Source organism: Microtus ochrogaster, chromosome 1, assembly GCF_000317375.1.
Source record: "Microtus ochrogaster isolate Prairie Vole_2 chromosome 1, MicOch1.0, whole genome shotgun sequence".
In the NCBI taxonomy this organism is placed as follows: domain Eukaryota; kingdom Metazoa; phylum Chordata; class Mammalia; order Rodentia; family Cricetidae; genus Microtus; species Microtus ochrogaster.
Genome location: NC_022009.1, coordinates 18698562 through 18722530, shown reverse-complemented (window position 1 = coordinate 18722530; position 23969 = coordinate 18698562). Strand labels below are relative to the sequence as shown.

General features: G+C 43.7%; 1 protein-coding gene across 1 annotated transcript in view; it reads right to left on the bottom strand.

Moving 5' to 3' along the window:
- Positions 1-1072: 1072 nt before the first annotated feature.
- The window catches only part of Susd6 (sushi domain containing 6), a 97679-nt gene continuing 74782 nt past the window's right edge, over positions 1073-23969 (bottom strand). Inside the window, exons 3-6 of the mRNA XM_005343278.3 lie at positions 13624-13821; positions 12493-12631; positions 7701-8128; positions 1073-5130 (exon numbers count right to left, since the gene is read on the bottom strand). Of these exons, the coding sequence (XP_005343335.1) occupies positions 5105-5130; positions 7701-8128; positions 12493-12631; positions 13624-13821 (791 nt within the window). The 3' untranslated portion in view covers positions 1073-5104. The remainder of the gene's footprint in view (positions 5131-7700; positions 8129-12492; positions 12632-13623; positions 13822-23969) is intronic.

Below are 23969 nucleotides of genomic sequence, written 5' to 3'. Positions count from 1 at the left end.
TAGCTGTATTTCAGTTTGAAGGCTTGGAGTACTCCATCCCACCTTCTTGTAGGTTCTAGTTTATATCACAACACATTTTTTTTTAAAAAGAGATTTGTTTACTTATTATGTATACAGTGTTCTGTCAGCTTGTATGCCAGAATAGGGCACCAGATCTGATTACAGATGGCTGTGAGTCACCATGTAGTTGCTGGGAACTGAACTCAGGACCTCTGAAACAGCAGCCAGTGGTCTTAACAGCTGAGCCATCTCTCCAGCTCCTACAACACTTTTTCATTGTCTACTCTCCTGGCCCAAATGACATTCTACGCTGGCTCCAACCATATCAGGCTCAAATATTTAATCCCAGCTTAAGCACAGTGGTTGATATCGAGAGGAAAGATACTTTATCAAGAGACAATAGGTTTCTACTGAAGATAGCTGGTGCTTCTTCTCCAAGGGCCATCCTCCTCTACACTGCCAGCAGTGGTCTGTGCACTCCCAAGAAGTCCCCTCATCCAATCACCAAACTGTTGGTTCTATGACCTTAATGAGAGGTTTATGAATCTGTCCAGTTTCCTTAACCCAGCGCCAGGCAGTCTCTTCGGAGTGCAACATCTCTTCATGAACTCTCGCCCACATCTACTGTGTGTGTGCAGTGTATGTGTGTGGGTACACATGCAGAGGTCAAAGGATGATCTCAAGTGTTTTCCTCTACTGCTGTCCAACTTACTATTCTGGGACAGTCTCTCACTAATTAGCTAGACTGGCAGGCCAACAAGCTTGTGATTCTGTCCTCATTTCAGGATTACAGGAACACACCGACATGCACAGCTCTTATGTGAGTGCGGGGGATCTGAACTCAGGCCCCCATGCTTACACTTTAGAATTGATCTCTCTTCTCCTCCCTTTTGTGGTACTGGAGATTGAACTTCACACATGCCAGGCAAGAGCTCTAACACTAAGCTAGGGCTTTATCCCCTATACCTATTCTTTTCAATCATCTAGAATTCTGTAGATTTTTTTTGTGGAAAAAACTACATCATCCAAAATTGCCTTCATAAGAATTTTTATTATTATTTAGAAATGCAGTTATATACATAGAACAATTAAAATTAAATTAAACTTTGTACAAATATTAAAATACTATCTTCATACCCACTGCAATGTACAGGATACCAAAAAATATATATATAAAATAAAATAAAGCAAACCCAGACTGATTGACATCCTGCACAGTCAATTATGCATGTGTTGTTTTAAACCATTATATGAGTACCATTCTGCAAAGGATCCCAAAGTGGTGCACAACCTTAAGAAGCCAGGCCAGTGTGCATACAGCCATGCAGCCCACAGCCATTTCCTCTCCCTACTTGGCAATCTAAGTGGCACCCCCCACATCCCCCCAGTAAGCTCTGCTACTAGAAGAGGGTATGGGGGGAGGGGACTTTGTTCAAAACCTCTACTAGGTTTTCAGCTGGAAACTAAGTCACATCTCAGAAAAACTGGCCCTGCCACCTTCGGCTTTCCAGGGAACCAGCTACCACATCACTCAGTCTAAACATCTGCCAAGGAATTTAATTCTCTAAGGCTGCAGAAGACCCAGCAGGCCCCACAAGAGGCTCCAGTCATGCTGTCAGGCATAAGCGCAGCTGGAATTGAGCTGTGTAGTAGGCATGCTATGCGTCCCTTCTAGCCCCTTTGTTCTTGTTTGGTTTTCGAGACAGGGTTTCTCTGTAGCTTTGGAGCCTGTCCTGGAACTAGCTCTTGTAGCCCAGACTGTCCTCAAACTCACAGAGATCCACCTGCTTCTGCCTCCTGAGTGCTGGGATTAAAGGCGTGCGCCACTACTGCCCCTTTGTTCTTTAAGGAGGTGGAAGGGAGCAAGGATCCAGAAATGTTTGCAGAATATTCCATTTTCTATTCTAGAATGTTCCCCAGGAACAGAGGAAACACTGCTATGTAGGAAGCCAAGTACTTCAAGAGCTCTGATGGGATTGGGAGGAAAAAGGCCAACTGCTCTCTGTCCCCATTCAGCCACTCACAAAGCAGGAAAAGTATACCTTTGTCATGTAGCCTGGCTTCTCTGCAGAACTGTAAAGCTGGAGCTGGGGGAGAAGGGCAAGATGAATGGGGAAGACGGTATTAAGTTCTCTTTGCTAATGGAGTGCTTATAGAATGTACATTGAAATGCCTTATAAAAGCAAACATATCCAAAGTGGTCAGGACTCCGCCCATTTCACAGTTCTCACCCAGTGAAACAGGAATACAGAAACAACACAGAATACAGAACTGGGCAGATAGAGCCTAACTATTAAACTAAGGCATGGAGGGACGGACTTTTCTATTTATGTATTTCATCATTCTGGCCCTTGAAAATTGATAGACTGTGACAGTAAGTCACCAGGATATAAAACCTGCATTGAGTCAGCACAAGTATGAAAAAAAGCAAAAACGTCTCCCAAAACAAAACAAAAAAAAATCTCAGGCAAACAAAAACAAACAAAACCCCAAAACCAAACCAAACCAAAACAACAAACAAAACAAAACAAAAAAACGGTTTAAAAGTCCTTTGGTGCTGACTGTCTCTTGGACAAGTCTGCAGATGCCCCTGGAGGTGAGCCCAGCAAAGTAGGCTGCCTCACTTCTTCCCACTTGCTCCAAGCTCCTTCCTGCCCAACAGCCTGACATCTGCCACTGACCCTGTTTCTAGCCAGGCTCTACCTCAAGGCAATTAAGTCCTCCAGTCCCTCTGTAAGGGACCAAGTCCAGATGCAAAAACCACAGCACATGGCCGATGGCTAAGAAATTGCTTTAGAAGAAAGAGAAACAACATGGGAAGAAGTAGCAGGTGCCAGCAGCAGCAGGTGGGAAACTTCAAGAACAGACCTCAAAACTAGTGACAGGAGGATGGGGAACATGGCCCTTTACCCTCCAGTTAGAGTCTGGGCTTCTGAGCCCCAGAGAGCAGGTTAATGGATGGGGAGAAGGAAGGAGGCACCAGATTCTTTTACCCAAGGGTCAAGCCAGTCACCTATGTGGCTAAATAAATCCAAAACAAAAAGTGCAATCTGTTAAGGGGTAAAAACCCAGAGTAAAGACAAAGAAAAGGGAAGGATCTTCCATTTTTCTTTTAAAAAACCCTTAGAGCAGAATCCAGACTTTTAGAAGAGCAGTAAACAGAAGAGGAAGGCTCCTTCAGAAGACTCCTCTCCTCTGCACCACTTCTCTCTTGAGGAGGGTGGGCATCACTGAGGGCGAAGGAGCGCCATGGTGAGGTGGCTTATGACAGCCACTGCTAAGAGGTGTGCAATATCTCCATTGAGCTTTTGTCTTCTAGTTTTAGCACCTTCTCCACCCCATTCCTAGCCACCACATTCGCCTGGATACCTGCACAAGAGACTGGCCTCCTGGGTGGGGGTGGGGGAGTAGCCAGCAGGCACTGCCTTTACCCTGAGAGGAAAGGAGATGAGGGTGGTAGGAAGCCTGGCATGACAGGGACTAAAGTGCATTGTAAGTGGAGGCAGTGGCAGTGGGCTAGGGGACGTCATTGCCACTGATGCCTGGAGCTAACCCTGTTAGGTCAGGAACTATAAATACACTGGGCTTTTTATTATTTTTACCACCCCAGACAGGCTCGGGGAGAAACATCATAGGTACAGTCCAGGATTGGCTCTGACGTTTCCCAGCCTTGAGGCTTGAGGGAGGGAGAGACAGAGAGAGAAAGAGAGAGAGAGAGGAAGAGAGAGAAAAAGAGAGAAGAGAGCGAGCAAGCAAAAGAGAGAGAGAGCTCATCAACACCACATCTATCTTCTCAAGATGGCAGAAGCCTGGTGAGGCTCAGCTACCCAGGCATTCAGTGCTGTGGGAGGACCCAGCACAGTGACTGGAGCACTCCTTCAGTGATAGCGCTTTCTCACTTCCAGGCCTGTATCTCAGGCTTCTGAGTACCCACCAACCCACACCAGCTTTGCAAAGCCGGGGGGGGGGGGGTGCCAGGCATCATTTCTTAGCCCTGCAGGAAAGATAGTGACTTGTCAGCAATGACACGTGGACGAGCACGGAGAAGAGCGTAGAAGCAGTGACACAGCAGGCCACTTCCTGGGCAGTTACTAAGGCACATGACTGTGGTGAGGAGGACCCTCGGGACCTGGCCGGAGCTGCCTGCAGCCACGGGGGACTTGGTCTGTACCTCTCAACCTCCCTCCATCACCACACACCTAGAATTGGGCAACTTGCCCAGAATGCCAAAACCCAGATGAGCTTTTGTTGGCATCTCACAAATCTCAGGGTTCTGTGGACTGCAAGGAAGCCAGAGCTACCTAGGACAAAGTCCAGGAGACAGCACGCAACTTCCCCTTAACCAGGAACAGAATCCAAGGCCAAGGCAGCCAGTGCTGGAAGCAGGAAGTTAGAACTTGCATATTAGGAAGACAATCATTATCTGACAACCTCCTTCCCTCCCACAGGTCTTCTGGGTGCTTCTTGGAAACTCAAAGAGCCAGGAGGCTGGACAGCTGAGTGCTGAGTAGGTTTGGCATGGCTTCCCAAATCTATCCTCAGTCAAGGAAGATGCCGTCAGTGTCAACACACAGGGCAAGCTCAAGGACCCATATTCTGGCCCTGAAAAGAGTCACCCCTGCTCTGAGGGCCTTACTGTTCAATCTGTTTCTGCAGCCCCAGGCCCAGCCCCTATGTACAGATGGCAATAGCCACTAAGGCCTGTGAACAGCAACCCACCTGCACAACAGGGAACCTGGACAGGGTGGGGGAAGGCACAAGTAAACAGCAGTGCTCAGGCCCTCATGGCTGTGGGGCGGCCACCAGAGAGCTGGCTGGAAGGGACCCAGTGGCTCGGGGAAAGGGAGGGTTCAATCCAGCACATTCAGACATGTCCCTGACAGATGGGAAGGCTGGGCCAGGCAAAGCGCCAGGTCCTCCAGCTGTGGGCAGATGGTGAGAATCTTCCTTGAGTATCCAGTGGGGTGGCCTGCAGGCCCTCAGATACACACAGATACACAGGTGGCAGCTCAGGCATCCAGGTGGGGCAACTGGAGAGGACATGGTACTCAAACCCATGGGAGGAGAGAGGACGGGCAGAGAGGAGAGAGGCCAGTGGCAGTCCTCATGCTTCTTTCAACAGTGGGATATCTGCAGAAAGACGGGGAGGGAAGAACTGCAGTTACCTAAGGCGTCCTTCAGTATCACTCCACCTTAGGGATCCCACACAGCCCCATTTAAAGAAGTAAATGTTCTGCTGCACACATCTAAGCAAGTAAGAATTTCCTGCTTTCTGTCTCATCTCTCCCGCTGCTTATGTGATAAAATCACAATGCTGAGCCTGGCATTCACACACTTTCTGGTCCCACCAACATGACTCTGCCTCCCTTCTCTGCTGGTCTAGTTACTCTCAATTCTCCAATTTTGCTCTAAGAAGCCACAAAGTCCCATCATTTCTTTAAAGCTATCTGCCATCTGTGTGAACCTGGACAAATCACTTTGTTTCTCTGGGATTTGATCTTCTCATAGGTCACCAGAGGGGAGAAGGTTAGACTCCTGTGTCAAGCTCCTGACTTCCTAGGATATCAGTCTTAAGTAGATGTCTTATTTTCTGAATACTTCATTATGACATCAGCTCTTCAATTTTATTTCATTATTGCATTTTTTTTTGCTTAGAAAAATTTAATTTTATGTGCACTAGTGTACATGTATGTCTGTGTGAGGGTGTCAGATTCTTAGAGTTACAGACAGTTGTGAGCTGCCATGTGGGTGCTGGGGAATTAAACTTGGGTCCTCTAGGAGAACAGCTAGTTCTCTTAACCGCTGAGTCAGCCCTCATTATTGTATATTAAACTTTATTCCTGTTTATTTTTAAATGTATGTGTGTGTATACATCTGCACACTGTAGGAAGTATGTGATACTGTGCATCTGTACCTGCATGTCAGATAACACTTTTCAGAGTTAGTTCTCATTCTACCATGTGGGGCCCGGGGATCAAATTCAGACCATCAGGTTTGGTAGCAAGAGCCTTTACCTGCTGAGTCATCATGCTGACCGTATTTTAGAGAAAGGGTCTAGCAGTTCAAACTAACCTGGACTTGTGTGTGGTTCTCTTGCCCCAGTCTCTGAAATGCTAGGATTGTAGGCCTGAGACACCATATCTGGCTAGCACTATAATTACTGGCTCCATAATTTCTCCAATGCAGTCCCCACTATCTTCCAACTGATACTCCATGCAACAGAGAGCATGTTTTCTGCTTGAGTCAGATCTGAAACCTCATTTGGAACTAAACAGAAAATGGGGCTTCAAAAAGGTTCACTCAAGCCAGACGTGATGACACATTACTGTTAATGCCAGCAAAATACTTTTAACTGGAGGCAGAGGCAGGCTAATCTCTGTGGGTTTGAGGCCAGCCTGGTCTACATAGTGAGTTTCAGGCCAGCCAAGGCTACACTGTGAGACCCTGTCTTTAATTAAAAAAAAAAAAAAAGAAAAGAAAGAAAAAAAAAAAGCTTGCTTAAGCTAGCACAAGGGAGACAGCTGTGATTAGCCACTTGGGAGGTTGAGGCTGAAGGACAATGGTTTCTAAGGCAGCCTGGGCTTATGCAGAGAGGCCTTGTCTCTGAAAACAACAACAAAATAACAAACAAAAGTGCCTGAACCAAAACCACAAACAAGTAATCAAGGAAAAACAAGGAACCTCCTTGGCTCCTGAGGGAAGATAAAGGATGCCGTGCGTCCTTAGCCACGTCTCGTAGTAGATGTACCCAAGGGTCCAGAGGTAACTGTCACATCCAAACTGGATCAGTTCTTACAGGGCCCTTGCCATCTCTTTCCAACAAAGAGCAACTAAGGCAAGCTGATAGACACATTTCTAAATGTCTGACATGGCCTCTCTCTAGCACACAGGGTCTGTGAAGTTTCTTCTGGCTCTTTCAGAAAGGCACAAAGTGTTCCTATCTACAGGGAGCTTCTAAGCTTTGTCTGAATCCTGAACTATACTGAGATTCGTCTATAGATATTCTTTAAAGTGACAGATTCGAATGTTAGTTAAATTCCCCAGGCTCCAGCAAAGGCAGATTGTGTAGACAACCACTGCACTCTACGGCCAGTCTGACACAAAGGAGCTAGAGTTACCTGGGAGCCCTCACAGACTGAGGTTAAAAATCCTGGTTGGTCACAGCCATTTAGCTTTAACTCTCAGCTGCCAGTTAACAGTGGATAAATGACAAGTGAAACTGGTTCCAATTTCTCCATCTCTAACGTGGGGACAGTCATAAATACCTACACTCAAGCCTAAATGATTTGGACAGCACAAGGAAACCAGCAATATACTCCTGTGTAAAGTGAAGCAGCAATCTTCTCTACAAGACAAGTAGACTACAATTTTCTCAGCAGTACAGCCCAAGGTCTCCTTGTTATTTTCTGCCTTCCACGAACACAAAACTTTGAACAGCTCTATACCCTGAACCCCATCTAGCTGGGTTAGCGAAGCCTATGGCTGTGGACAGCATTAGACTCCAGAGCCATCGAAATTCAATGAAGTCTCCCTATGAGAGCCCAAAGCTTTACCTGGCATTCTGAGGACCAAATTCTACTTTGTACTCTGGCTATTATCTTTTTTGGGGAGGTGTGTGTGTGTGAAAATATACCAATTATAGTGGCCCACAGGGCTTCCCCATTCCCAGCAATAATCCATGTTTAGCAAAGACCACTTACCATCTGTGTACTCCTCTGATGTGAGGGATAAAAGGCTTTGTATGTCACTGTTCTCTGAATCTGCAGTGTCTTTGTGTGTCAGCCGGCTGCTCCCTGAGCCGGCCACCCAGGAAGATGTAGTTGCCTGGTGCACCATCACAGTCTCTGAGCCCTGGGAACCCCAGGCTTCACACAGCCCAGAATGGCCAGGGGCCTCATCCTCTCCACCTGCAGAGGAGCAGGCACCCTGGCCCTGCAGCTGCTGCTCCCTTGGCACATTCCTCCCACTAGGTGCAGACCCTTCCGACAGAACGATCTGTACTCTAGGGTCAGCCGGTGGCATGCAGTGACCAGAACTGCCATACACAGCTTCCTCGTATGAAGGTAGTGCAACCTGGACCCCATCCACCATGATGGAGACTTGGTCACCAGAAACTCCCTGGTCACGCCTGCATTAGAAAAGAACAAGACAAAATAAGAATCTGAGTAACAAAGAGGTGACTCAGTAACACTGTATCAATAAAATCCATCATTTTCCAGCACTTATTATATGCCATCAAGTAGGAAGTGCTTTAAACACTTAGAACACTGACTGGAACTTCACCTGAGCCCTTTCATGTAGGGATTCACCAAGAATGTAGGCTTGGCTCAGGGAAGTTAAGTAAATGCTTGGCAGTCTGAGAGCTGGTAAGGGATGGACTTGAGATTGAATCCAGTTTTACATACTTTTAAAGAATGTTCTTAGGGTTGGAGAGGATGGTTCAATGGTTAAGAGCACTGGCTACTCTTCCAAAGGACCTGGGAATTGATTCCAGCATCCACATATCATACACAGACAAGTAAAACACTCAGACATCTTGCTGGGCATGGTAGTGCATGCCTTTAATCCCAGTAATTGGGAGGCTGTTGCAGGAAGATCTCTATAAATTTGAGGCCAGATCATCTACAGAATGCAAACAAACAAAAAACCAAAAAACAAAAACCACAGCCAGGCGGTGGTGGTGCACACCTTTAATTCCAGCACTTGGGAGGCAGAAGCAGGCATATCTCTGTGAGTTTTAAGGCCAGCCTGGTCTACAGAGCAAGTTCCAGGACAAGCACCTAAGCTACAGTGAAACCCTGTCTCAGGAAAAATAAATAAATAAATATCACATATAAAATTGTGAATTTTAACCCAAATGCAGGTCCCTGCATGATCCAAAGGTGACACTGGTGTAGACTCCTACTGAGGTCAGAACTGAAGCCCAGATCCTCTGCGCCCATCCCAGTACTCCCACTTCCTCACTACCACAAGGATCTTACCACCACTATCCTGACTTGCATGGAAACCACTTGTCTGATTTCTATTTTTTTGAACAGAGTATATGCCACCATGTCTAGCTGATTTTGTTTTAAAAGAGACATGTCTTGTTACTATTTAAGTTCAGACTAACTCTGAGGGTCCTTTTACCTCAGGTTCCCAAGTGCTGAGGTTACAGGGCCTAGCTTACTTTTTATTTACTTATTTATCTTTGGTTTTTCAAGACAGGATTTCTCTGTGTAACCATGGCTGTCCTGAAGTTTGCTCTGTAGGCCAGGTTGGCCTCAAACTCTCAGAGATCTGCCTGTCTCTGCCTCCTGAGTGCTGGGATGAAAGGTATTTGTAACCCATCGCCTGGCTCTTTTTATTTTAATATTTTGACTATAACACAAACTCTTTTTTTTAAAATATTTATTTATTTGTTATGTATACAATATTCTGTCTATGTATATGTCTGCAGGCCAGAAGAGGGCACCAGACCTCATTACAGATGGTTGTGAGCCACCATGTGGTTGCTGGGAATTGAACTCAGGACCTTTGGAAGAGCAGGCAATGCTCTTAACCACTGAGCCATCTCTCCAGCCCAACACAAACTCTTTAACACTGGTTTAGCTCTAAATTTCTGTGTTTAGGCATGCAACCCCTTTGGCTTCTTTTCAGTGAACACTGTGAGAGATTTATACAGCCACCTTTTCTGGGGATCATGCTTGTTATACACACTTTTCTCCCTTCTGAATCGTTTGAAAGCATGCTGAAGACATAATTTGTCTAAGCGGATAAGCCTCAGGACTTCTTTCCCCATATAACTTACAGTGTTGTTACATTCCAGAAACTTAACAATGGTTTAGGTGCACTATAATACAAATTTCCCAAACTGTCCGCAAAATCATCCATTGCCGCTTTGTTCTTTGATTTTATTCAGAATCAAACATACTGTGCTGGCTAATTTTATGTCAAGTTGACATAGGCTAGAACAGTGGTTCTCAATCTTCTTAATGCTGTGACCCTTTAGTACAGTTCCTCATGTGGTAACCCCATCCTCCAACCATAAAATTATTTGTTGCTACTTCATAACTGTCATTTTGTTACTGTTATGAACTGTAATGTTGTGTCTAACATGTGATCCCTATGAAAGGGTCATTTGACCCCCAAGGGGGATGCGATCCACAGATTGAGAATCACTAGAGGAGAGTCATCTGAGAGGAGGAAATTCCAATTGAGAAAAGGACTCCATAGTCTGAGCTGTAAGCAAGCCTGCGGAGCATTTCCTTAATCAGTAATTGATGTGGGAAGGTCCAGGCCATTGTGGGTGGAGTCATCCCTGGGCTAGAGGTCCTGGGTTCCATAAGAAAACAGGCAAAGCAAGCCATGAGGAGCAAGCCAGTAAGCAGTATTTCTCCATGGCCGTAACATGAGTTCCTTCCTTCAGGTTCCTGCTCTGTTTAAATTTCTGTCCAGGCATCCTTCAGTGAAGGATTATGGATGTGAAAGTGTAAACCCTTTCTCTCTAACTTGTTTATGGTCTTGGTGTTTCGTCACAGCATCAGCAACCCTAAGATGCATACACTCTCTGTGTTTAGTTGTCCTGTCCCTTTCATTTCCATCAGTCTAGAGTATCCATTAGAGTTTTAAGACATGATATTTTTAAAAACTTTAATTCTTTTATTTTATGTATATGACTGTTTTGTTTGCATGTGTCTGTGTACCATGTGGGGCACCATGTGGAGCAACACCCTAAGAAGCCAGAATAAGGTGTCAGATGCCCTGGAACTGGATTTACAGATAGTTGTAAGCCATCATGTGGATGCTAGGAATTGAACTCAGGTCCTCTAGAAGAGTAGCCAGTGCTCATAACTGCTGGGTCATCTCTCTAGCCTCAAGACCCTGACAATTTTTTAAGTGCCCAGGCCAGCTTTCTAGGAGGATGTATACCTAGATGTGTGTAGTTATTTTTCATTATAATTGAACTTAAGTTAAATTTTACCGGGAACTCTACCTAGATGAGGGAGGATATGTTCTTTCGTTTACCACACTGAAAGGCACAGAACAGATGTCAGCCTATACTGACATTACCATTGCTCAAAAGTGATTAGCTCCTGATTTCCTTACTTGTACTTGGCAGACACAATCTACGCTGCCTAATTCAAATATGTATACACCGAGGACAATTAGCATCCCTAAAAGTACCCAGAGATTTCTGAATGAGAAACTGCAAAAGAATTATTTTTTTGCTGGGCATGGTTACACATGCCTTTAATCCCAATACTCAGGAGGCATCTGTGAGTTCTAGGTCAGTCTGCTCTATAGAATGAGTTCCAGGTCAGCCTGTTCTACAGAGTGAGTTCTAGTACACCAACGGCTACAAAGGAAAACTCTGCTTTAAAAAACAAAACAAAACAAAAACCAAAAAATTACATTCATTTATTTAGTGGATATTATTCTCTGATCTCCACATGTATACCATGGTATGGCACATGCCCACTTACATAGTAAATAAAATTAAATAGTTCCCTTCAAAATACCTCTTTAAAAATAATTGCTATTCCTCCTTCCTTCTAAACAAAACAAGAGGAAGAAAGAAGAATCACATTCCCATACCGAAATTCACTTCAGGGTAGTCTGTATTTGTAAGTTCCAAATCTGGAGCATTTTATAGAACGTGGTTTCATCTAGACTGTTCTGCCTGAGAGCTAAAACATGACTAATGTAGGACCGTGAATGAATATAAATGGCCTATTCTTCAAAGCATGAGGTACCCTCAAGCACTGAGCAACTATAGACACCAAGGTAGTGCAGGAGAAAAGTCCCCCATTCCCACTGGGGCACTACTCCCACTTGTCACTCCCATCTCCTGAGTCTAGGATAATTAATTATAATACACTATAAGAGGGAAAGGAGAATCTGCAGAGAAGAAAACCCACTTCATATGATTTCAGAATGGTACCATGGTCCTGGATTTTTGTTACACATTAAAATTATCTGAGAAGCTTTCTAGAAAATGATAAGGTCACAATCCCACTCCGAACTGAATAAATTAGAACTTGGGGGAAACCAAGGTGAACTAAGGATTAGAAGCCAAGAGCAGGAAGAGGTAGCTTGCAAATGCAATCATGTATCAACATCATACAAAGAACAATAAATCCTAGCACTGTGCCTTAGCTCCAAGTATTTCAGAAGTGATGCTAATGCTGCTAGAACCACACTCCAGAGACAAGTGGAAATGCCATAGCCTTGAGGTAGAACAGATTTAGGTTCAAATCTCAGTTCTGCAATCAACCTGAGATATAATGTGAATGCCTCAGTTTCTTTGTCTGTAATGTTCCCATTAGGTTCAAAATTAGTAATGTATGTGAACAAAACTACAGTTCCAGGTATATCCAGGAGTTTAACATACAGCCAGGCCCTCTTCTCCACTTCCCTAAGATACAGACTAGCAGAGGCTGTAGGCCAACAACTACCTATAAGTAGTCCAAGGTCAGTCTCACGAAGATGGTTGACTAACACTGTGCTCACCTGCTATGATGGAAAGACTTCAGCTTTGGCTGCAGCAGTACAAACAGCACCACGAGGAGAAGAATGAGTGCCACAGAGCTGGCAGTGGAAGCCACTATGGACAGCGCAGGGACCCCAAGGGACGTGTGCGTTTCTTTGTCTAAGGAAACAAGTCATCACAAACATTTGGTACCCAGAAACATAACAGATAAGCTCTATGGATGATGTAGCCAAATATTCCCTGCATGGTAATATACAGAAACATTTATTTTACAGCTGGGCCCTTTCAGGAAAAAAAAATCTTATAAAGTGGCCTATGTATGTATGGTGTTTCTGGAAACATTTCCTTTTCCTGTTTCCTGAGTAAGATTCCCCCCCCCCCAGTTCAACTGGTACCTAAACTCACTTAACTCTGGAGTTCTTAAAATACCAATAGCAAGCTGGTGAACACAAACCATTAAAAGGGCCACATTTTTCTACCACCTTGAATTCCACCATATTTTCCCCATACAGCAGGATAATTAAGAAGTGGGCAAATAATAAGGTCTTGTCCTAAGTCCCTCAGCCTTCACTGTAAACCCCATATTGTTTCCCATCCTCTTCTGAGGTGTTATGGGTTAGGCATGTTCTGGTCTTGAAGCCCAAGTGTGAAGCAAGAGAAAAGACCATACAACATACAACACACATTTTCCTCTAAGAATCTGTATTTTTATGTCATCCAAGACAAGATAGGGCAGTAAATAAAAAGGATTCTGTACAGCAAGGTCGGAGCTCCATAACAAAATCATCACTTTCTATTCAAGGGAAAAATGAAATGGAAGAGATACTGGAAAATGTGTTAGCACTGTGCTCGCTGCTTGCTGTTAGTGGACAGAATACAGCCCAAGGTCATCAACATCTGACTAGACAGACAGAGATCCTGACATCAAAGGAATTTTACATAGTCAGGCAGATGCCTCATTAAAGACACAGAACTTCTCAATGGTCCAGTGGAATGCAACGTGACACGCACCAGAAACTCCAATGACATCCACAAAGACATGGAATACCAAAGAAAGAGGAGACAAAGGGCTCAAGAAAGCATGCACCATTCCCCAGAAACTAGGAGAAAAGCAGGATCCAGGCACTACCCCATTTCACTTGTAGACTGACCTTCATTGAGGTGACAGCTAACCTCCATGGCCGGCTTCCACTCGCCATCCTTGCAGGTCAGGTATTTGTAGTCGCCCTTCAACATGTAGCCTTCTGCACATAGGTACTCGATGACACTGCCTGCTGTCAAGGGGTCTTTACAGGGCCGGGGGTGGCAAATGTAGCCACCATTCTCTGGCTCTGGGGGCAGAGGACACACTGTAAAGAAAGAGGGAGATGGAATCACAATGAGGCTTTCAATGGGCATGTGCTCTCAGTAGCATGGTCCTGAAATACTAAGAGCATAGAACCATCCTTGGAAAAGCCTGTTGAACTAGTATGGAATTCAAGTTGTCACCGACAGAGAGGGAAGTGCATTTGCCAGTCTGGGTTCTTACAGCATTTCTCTACTCCCCACTGGCCAGCAGACTCCAGAAAAGTTCTGTACCTGCTGTAATTTGGACCTGATTCTAACAGCGTCTACTAACAGTGAGTCAGGCTGAGTGAGGATAAAGCATGGGCAACTCATTATGGCAAGTGTTAGGTTGTTTACAACAATTCCAGGAAGGACTCCCTGATGTAATTGAAACATGAGTTTGGCTTCTGAGAAGATTCCAGAAAGCTTTCCTGGGAGGTTTCCCAAGCCTTGTGCACCTTCTCTTGTCTGCCAGGCTTCACTTCTCACAATAAACCCCACATTTCTCCTCTAGGTATGACAATCTAGTTTTAAAGTCATCATCATCTCTTAAAGTTCTGTGCAATAATTATCATTTCTTCCCTCTGACAATGAAACTATTAAATCCCACAAAGGGAAGCAACTTTTAGCCAAGATTAGGGCAGGGTGAATGTCAACTTGGGGACCAGAGTCAGGTCCTCTGATTCTAACCCTGAGCTCTTCTTCCCATGAGCTGACTGATTTATAAAGTTATGTGTACCAAGATCACATCCTTTCATTCCCTCAGTCTGGTCAACTAAGATGGCAAACAAGGTGTAGGTGTTCTGGGACTGTGGTTTAGAGAAGCTGTCACAGCGTCTTAGGATCTGGAAGGTCTCAGCAGCTCTTAGGAGAAGGGAATTATTTCTATTTCAGACAGATTACAGAACTGAATTCCAAGACACATAATGCAAGGGGGGTGTTTCTAGCTATACTTGAGGAGTCCAGTCGCAACATGAAGGAATCCCTGAACGGCTAGCCTGGGAGAAGGCAGTATGACCAAGCACTCACGACTTCCAACTTTCTAAATGTTTTACAAACACAAGATACAAGACAGATTTTTCCAAAGGAAATTCAGTTTTGCTGACTACATGCCAGCCTATCCCTTGTATCACAGAGACATCTGTGTGGGAATCAGAATGATCTTTCCTTTTCTCACTTCCTCCAAAAGGCCCAGAGTGACTGGGAATTGCACAAGAGTGTCTGACTATCAAGATAAGGCCCTGGCTCACTTCCATGTGAAAACCCCAGACTACATTCAGTAGACATAACCTTGTAGCCTCCCACTAACTCTGACCCAGAATGCTATTATGCAGGCTGACTCAAGTCTGGCAGGAGGAAGATATTAGATGCAAAAAAGATCCTCACTCTCAGGCTGCACATCCTTAGAGGTAGGAATATGTCATTTTCTCTTGTTTTGTCATTTAAGTACATTTATAGTTTTCCTTGGGCATTACTTGGAACTGAAGCAGGACGTGTACATGCTAGATAAGCATCTATCACTCAGACACTCCCATTCACTCTCCCATTTATTTGTTCCATTGGTAATACTTTGGTTTCAGGGCCTTACACATACTAGTATATACTCTACCACTGAGCTACAGTTTCAGCTCAACAATTTTTTAAAAGTTGCTAATTTGCAGGGCGGTGGCGGTGCACGCCTCCTTTAATCCCAGCACTTGGGAGGCAGAGGCAGGCAGATCTCTGTGAGTTTGAGACCAGCCTGGTCTACAAGAGCTAGTTCCAGGACAGGCTCCAAAACCACAGAGAAACCCTGTCTCAAAAAACCCAAAAAACAAAAAAAAAAAACCCAAAAAACAAAAAAAAACTATGGAACTAGAAGATGAATCCAAATATGAGGCCCTATCCCCTTAAAAGACACACCTCTGATATCCCTACCACCTACACATCTCAAAGTACTGAACAGGAAGGAAGTGAATGTATGTATTTCCGTAGTATTCAAAGTGGTGGCCAAGTCATTCAGAGAGCTGGCCAACAAACCAGCTGCTTTACTATTTCATTTTCCATCTTTTGTTCAGAGTAGTAAACCCCCCTCAGACCTTCTGACTGACTCTTGTTTCTCTATAGACTGTATATAATTGTTTCATTTCCTGGGCATAATTAATGTTGAACATTCAGGGCAGTTCCTGAAAGCAGGCAGAACCCACAGGGCAGTGAGCTTGGAAAAGGCTCTCAGAGGAAAGGCTAGGATTCTAAGGCCATGCCTATTCTGCTACATATTTTTTCCTCTATAAATCCCATAAATAGACAGGATCTCAGCATATATGTGGCTTAAAGTTAAGAAAAAAATAAGGTGTACAGTGAAAAGCCAGACATTCCCTTGTGCTCTGGACAGTCAGTTCCTTCCAAAGATACTCAGCATGTAGTTTCCCCTTATGCTTCTAAGAAAATCTCCGCATGCAGACTTATTCTAATATGTCCCAAAGAATGGGATTCTTACTTCAAGAGAGAGAGCATAGAGCAGCAAAAATAGCAGCTTGCATGGGGGCTCAGAACAACTCTGGGAGAAGTGGCGCTTCTTTTCATCAGGAGAGGAGGGGTAATTTGAAACAAATGCAATGAGAATAGAGAATGTAAGTTAAACACAGAGAATTCAAAGTATCCCAGTTTACCTAAACTGATTAACAAAAACCTTAGCAAGGACCTTGACTCACAATAAGAGAAGCTTGTTATATGTTTAAGGTTCTTAACAAAAACAGATCAGTCTAATTTAAGATGGACCAGATTATTTAAGCAATATAACAAAAATAAACTTGGTTTAAAAATTATTTTGTGTTTATCTATGAAAGTCATTCAATGGTAGCAAGCTGGAATACAGCAGCTTCAGCATCAAAACAGACCCGGGTTCAAGAAAATAAAGAAGCTTTAGAATAAAGGGTCAGAAAACAACAGGCAAAGCCACTTTGAGGCATCAATGGTAAACATGCAAAATGTTCTTTAGTCCAAAGAGGGAATGTGGCCACAGGAAAGATAAAGTATAGGCCTTCAGTGAAGCCTGAAGTTCACAGGAAAGGGAAGACCATCCAGGGAAACCAAAGCCCACAAAGCAGATGAAATACTCAGCAACTTTGGGAAGCCGTGGTCCTGGCCAGGAGGCTGACAATCCATCCTTCAGATTTTCTTGGGAAATTCCTCACACAAAGAGGGAATTTCAAGCTTTGTTCTTAACCCTGGGAATACAATGAACTCATCTGATTTGGCAATATTACTTAATTTTTAAGAGGGTAGAAAGCCAGACAACTTACAGGGGAAAAGATTCATTCTCCTAGCTGCTGTCTCTGAACTCTATCATCTCCCATACATACTTAGGGCCCTAGTGTTAAATGGCTTGTCTCCTCTGAGACTTTCTCAAAAGAACACTCAGCTCCATAAATTTCAAGTAAAGCAATATCTGAAACTGTCTTGTCCCATGCTAAGTACATGACAGATACTGATAATTCTCTGTTTACTTTCACATAGCAAAGTAAACCCTCAGAGGAAAAGGTTGACCTATCAGAAGGCAGTGTCTCCAGGGGAAGCTAACATAAGACGCTGTGAGCATTCAGTGACCTTCTAGCCAGGCAGCACTGGGAAAGTAAGTTAGAGAGAACTGATCCAGCAGAAGTTTCTGCTTCAGGTTCACCTTGGCCTCACACAGGCCCCAAAAGCCAACAAGAACCCAAAAGCCCTTCTAAATGTCCTGCTTTTGTTGTTCTGGTGCCCAGTCTTTCAGGAAAGAGACAAATTACAGCAAATTTTTATAACAGCTCAACAAGCAAAATTAAAACTCCAGGAAGGGCCTTGGGGTAAACAGAACAAATACTTGAACCCTTTCAGACAAGTAGGAAGCTATAGAAAGTAGGGGTATGCAGCCAGCCCCCACACTCTAAGGGATTAGAGATGGGAAGGGCTGGCAAACATTTAAATATCCAGCGTATTTTCAAAAGACTAAACAAAAGAGGTTTCTGGCTAACAGCCACCAAGAAAATATTACACTATCAAACACAGGAGCCACAGGTTTAACAAACTGCTTGTGTTTAAGTGTTCACTGGAGGTCTGCAGTAACACAGTTTCACACTAAAATGTGTTAGCATTTGGGATACAAATGAGCACAAAGAAACAGGTGTTTAGAGGACTGGAGAGATGGTTCAGCAGTTAAGAGCAATGACTGATCTTCCAGAAAATCAGGGTTCCTTTCCTAGCAGCGCATGGGGTATCTCACAATCCTTTATAACTCCAATTCCAAGGGACTCAATGCCTTCTTCTGGCCTCTACAGATGTTTTATGCATGTGATGTACAGACTACAAGCAGGCAGAACACTCATACACATAAAATAAAAAATAAAAACACCTTGAAAAAGGTGTTTAATTTGAAGGAAGATGGGCAGAGAGAAGCTCTTCTGGGGATGACAGTCGGGGAGGGGAAGAGAAAGAGGTCCCAGGCCCAAGTCTCAGTAATCACTGGAGCAGGGCTGGGGTAGTACTGTAAATGCCCTATTGAGCTATAGTTATAGAAAACAATTAGAAGTAACAAGAAAGAACATAACAGTATGAATAGAGCCTAGGGTCTAAATTCCTTGGCCTGTTAGCAGTATGACCTTCTTCTTCCCCTTCCACTTTACACCTGTCTCTCTTTTTCCTGGCTACCCCCAGGAGAAAAGGGCTCTGTTTCATCATGTTTTCCCTTCCTTGCTACAGGCTCAAATGACTGTGGGCGGAATGGTGAGCCATTGTCTCCTTTTAAGTTGCTTTTCTCAAGGACTTTGTCACAATAACTGAAAGCTAACAACAGGGCTAGGAAAGGCTTAAGTTAATGGTCAGCAGAGTCTTAGTGAAAGGAGTTCTTGGCTAAATATTGGAAAATAGGTTTGTGGAACCCCCCCCCCAAATAAACCAGAAAAGATCTATATGATGAGCATGAGATATGATCACATGTGGTGGCCACACTCCTATAACTCCACCATCAGGAGGCTGAAGCAGGAGGATTCTGAGTTCAAGAGGACAGCCTAGACTATACAGTGAGATGTTGCCTCCCCCACCCCTGAAAAAAAAAAGCAGTCATGCAAAAATTCAGCATTTTGCACAGAGGACCCTTTAAGGTTATTTAGGAGAGGACTATCTATTCACTTGTAAAACTTTTTCTTCATGTGTAAAGGTTCAATTTCTACTTCCAGTTTATTAGCAGTAGAGCCAGAGAAAAGACAAGGGGATTATGGAAAGTAAAGCTGTTCAAATATGTTGTGTAGCACGAATAATAAAAACCCAGAGACAGATATTGTGGCTCAAGCTGAAGATCAGAAAAGCAAAGCAACCAGCCACTCTAACTCAGATAGAAATGAGCAATCCTGTCTCCACGAATCCTCAGACCGAGACTGAGACTTGTCTCCTTCCTCCCATCTTACACTCCTCTCTAGTGCTGGGATTGAAGGTGTGCACCACCATTGCCCACCCCCTAGGGCTAACTAGTATGACTGCTGGGATGAAAGGTTGTGCCAACAATGCCTGGTCTGTATAGGTGACTCGTGTGGCTGCTTTGCACTCTGATCTTCAGGCAACCTTTATTTATTAAAATACAAACATTATACCACTACAATGTTGTTTTGTGCAGGAAGCAGTAGTTACTGTACACAGCTGTCTAGGAGCACCAAACAACTTTCCTGAGTTCCTTTTCCATGATGCATTTTACACATGAGGACAAAGAGACTCTTCTGAGTCGAATGACTTTCCCCAAGGCTGACCTGCACGTGCTTGTTCAAAGAGAAGGCAAAAAGCATCCAGACAAGTTGGAATTAGAGCATTATAAATACAGAAAGAAGACCATCTAGTGATGGTCAAAAGTTTCTGTGATATCCTTCACAAGTTGAGTCTTAACAGCTCATGCTTACTGATACATGCCAGGTACTATTTTAAGCAGTTTACACATGGAATTCCTTTATCTTTCACAATACACACAATACACACACACACACACACACACACGCATATACAAATTTATCTTAAATATACTCATAGCACAATACAGATGTGGAAAGTAAGGAAGAGAGGTTAGGATACTTGTTCAGTGCTAACGAGTAGGTAAGGCTGGTGCAACGTATCAGAGGGTCTCACTGACTAGCTTCTCCTCCAAACCTCAACCTGTCAAAGGTGCCTCAGTGAGAAGTTCAGCAACAAGGTCAATCTGGACACTGTAAGCATACACTGAAGTCACGTCTAGGCCTGTTTCAGCACACAAAGGCACTAAACTAAAACACCTCTGATCCGGGTCATTTCTGACACTGAAAATCTGTCTGAAGGTGACTATGTGGTTAACCTCACACCTCCAAGAGGTTCATTTATAAAACTTCTACAGTGGTTTTAAGCTGACCTGAGTATGAAGGGTTGGCAGGACCTTGTTTCTATACAGGAAAGAGCTCCTTCAATGGAGCAGATTTTTGCCACAGGCTTGATGTGGGAGCCAGAAAACAGAACTCTCATTACTTAGAAGACACCCAAGGACTGCTTCTGAATGGCTTTCCTGGCCTTCTGCATTAGTGATCAACACTTGAGAAGTCAAAAATCTAAAACAGGCTACAGAGAAAGGGAATCAGAATGATTTCTCAAGCCATTTGCAACCTTCTCATATAAAACAAACCTTCCTAGCAGTCAGACAGGAAGGCCATTGTCCAGTCCGAATCTCTTTTCTTAGAGAACTCCACAATACACTGTAGGGTCCACCTGTCGTAGCCCAAGCCTTTCTGAGGGTGTGACACTTGCTGGGGTGAAGGACACAGGGAAGAACCACAGAAACCTAGGCTGTCTCACTACAGCTCATCTCAGGCCCCATCATCTTCCTAAGAAAGGCCTACCTCAAGCCTTGCTCTGGGACATCGGCAACTGGCAGACAAGTCTAGCTGAGAGACTGTCCTTGTTTTAGGACCAGACTCCCCCCTCCTTCCTTCCCTTTCTTTTATAACCAGTAGCCTCAGAAGAAGGAGAAGTATTTTCTTTTATTGTCTCAAACATGGAAACTCTTATTACTTGGAGAAAGTCACAAAAACTCCTTAGTCACTCAGAATAAAGTGTTGTTCTCCTTGGCCAAGGATCATAACCTTAAAGCACACATAGCCAGCTGAAATTCCCACTTTTATGCTTTGGGGTTCCAAGGCTGTAGCTCTTTGAACACCTCTCTAGCCACTGCCAGGGAGCACAGGCTAGAATTTGTTAGTGTGGGTCCAAAATTAGATGTCTAATTTGTTTGTTGCCTTCAAAAGTTACCCATTACAGTCTTGGAAAGATCTATTCCTTAGTTTCCTCATCTGAAACAGGGATACAAAGATGTCTACTTCATATGGTTGTTGTGAAGATTAATTCAAATATATAGGACAAGCACAGGGTCTGTTACATACTAAGTGTTCAGTAAGCAGGAACTTTTATTATTTTCCCTCTCTTTCTGTAACAACTTCATTCCTCTTAATAAACTACTACTATATCATTTTTTGAATTTATTTTTCCACAAATCACTCTTTCTCCATTTCTTCACTAAGAGCCACCACCCATCTGTCCACACTATAGGACAGGGATTTGGTTTGGTCCCGAGTGACAGATAGTAAATACTTAATAGAAAATGGTATAGAGCTTGCAAAAGCTTACTCACTGCAAACACTGTCTTGCTTCTAACTAGAATGGGCCACATAACCGAATCTCTCTGCAAGTAAATAAATCTCTTATTCTCTAAATCAGCCCCTAGCTAATCATGAAAACACACTGCCTGCCTAATAGGATCAAACCAGAAAGGGTCAGAGTATGATCTTAGGTGTCAAACAAATAAATCTGAGTTTGACCCAAGGATCCACTCTGTGATCTATCAACCGCCCCATCTTTCTCTGAGCCTTATTCAACAGCAATATCTAGTTCTACCAGTGTAATGAGCCAATTAATAAAAACAACATTCATGAAAATGATGCACATATAATAGGCACTAAAACATTTTTACATTTACTTTACAGAGTAAGTAAGCTAAACCCCATATTTTTGAGTTTTGAATGGGGCAGGACAAAGACTTACATAAAAAAGGGACTATTTCAGAGCCGGGTGGTGGTGTGTGCCTTTAATCCCAGCACTGGAGAGGAGGCAGAGGCAGGTGGAGCTCTGTGAGTTCAAGGCCAGCCTGGTCTACAGGAGCTAGTTCCAGAACAGGCTCTGAAGCTACATAGTGCAGACTGGCAGAAAACAGCAGGATGGAAACTCCTTCTTTGCACGTCCTTTGCACCATCTCAGCAGATGAGGCAGCCCCCTTTCCCCTTCCCCTTTCAGCTGCAGAGCTTAGATTGCACTTGGCTGACAAATGGCCTCCATATGTTCTGTTAGCCTTTCACCTCTTGTTTTCACAGCCCAGGAAGGATGGGAGAACAGATTGACAGCTGGGCTGGGTCCTTTTCCCTTCCCAGTGTTATGATTGCTAGAAGAAGGGTCAGGCATGAGGGTATTCTCCTTTATCCTGCTACTCCAGGCCAGGCCACCAATCTAGTCAGCCAACACTGCTAGCCACCCGTCTCTCCCAGCTCAGTTAGCTATGGAGCACAGTTCATAGCTGTTCTCTATGCCCAGGATGGAAAGATGATCACAAAGCTAAGGAGTTAGGATATTCTGGGCGTGCTAACATATTATTGTACTACCTTTGGGTGGTAGAGAAAGGTCAAGAGAAATCAAAGGAGTTTATTTTTTTCTCAGTAGCAATGGCTACCCAGTCTCATCTCCTCATCCTAGCTCCTACCTAAGCTGTCTGATGGAGGAGGATGCCATAGACAGCTGCTCACTATCAGGGGGTAACTATGATAATAACCTGAGGGATTCCAGGAAAAATAGAGTTAGAGGCATCATATAAAGGTCAAAGTTGTAGCTTCATTTCCTCTACCATCTAAAAATAATGTCTAGGCAATCCATTTAAGAAGCATACATTTAAATGTAAAACAAACTTAGTCTCTCTTGTGCAAATGAGGAAGAGAATAGCATTTATCAACATGAATCACCTTGTCTCACATATACATCACCATAAAATCATGGTCTGCATGTCCCACAAGAAGAATTTATGTCAGCTGATCATGAACAGTGAGAGTATTTGTACTGTTATTGGGGGTTGTGGGGTCTTTTGTTTCTTTGTTGTTTTGTGCTGCTGAGGATTGACCAAGGGCCTCACAATACTATGGAAACACTACCACTGAGCAGTGCCAGTCGTGTCTGACGGTTTGTTTGCTCTTCCCTTCTGCCATCCAGTGATGACCATCAGGCTGCTCTGTACGGGCTCAGCAATGCCTTTACTCTTCTTATCTCTTTCCTGGTACTCCTCCTTCCATGTATTGTTCTCTGAGGAAGCCACACTTAGTTTTCATTTAAAATTGTATGTATACGTCTGTCTCTGTATGTGCAGGTGCCAGTAGAAGTGGTTGTGGGCAGCCACATGTGGGTCCTAAGAACCAAACACAGGTCCTTTGCAAAATCAGGAGGTACTCTTAATTACTGAGCCATCTCTTCAGCACTACTTTAAATTTCTCTCTTTTCTTTTTTTGAGACAGCAGTAGCTGCCTGGAACTCACTATGAAGATCAGACTGGGCTTGAATTATAGTCAATCTAGTCTAAACTCATGCAAAGTCCAAAGCAAGTGCCTGATCATTACTAAAGGTCTAGGATTTGCCTGTTCTATGAGCATGTACTTAATCAGTCTGGCTCTGGCATGTGTCCCTTGACCATCACACAAAGCAACCTCAAAACAGCAATTTGTGAGCTTGGCATGGTGGCATAGATCTGTAATCTTAGTGTTTGAGGAAGTTGATACAAAGTTCAAAGTTGGCCTAGGCTACACAGTAAGATTTTTGTCTTAAAACAGAACAAAACAAATATATACATACATACATACATACATACTACAAAAATCAATCTGTAATTAATTTGTAAAACCTTGGGTCTAGACAAATTACACAGTCTGAATTCAATGTTTTATTTAGTATTATGTTTTTATGAGATAGGGTCTATGTCTCCCTGGCTGACCTGGAATTCATAGAGATCTGCCCGCCTCTGCCTCCTGAGTGCTGGGATTAAAGGTATGTACCACAACACTTGGCTTATTTATTATTTTTTTTTTTAATGTTTATTTATTTATTATGTATACAATATTCT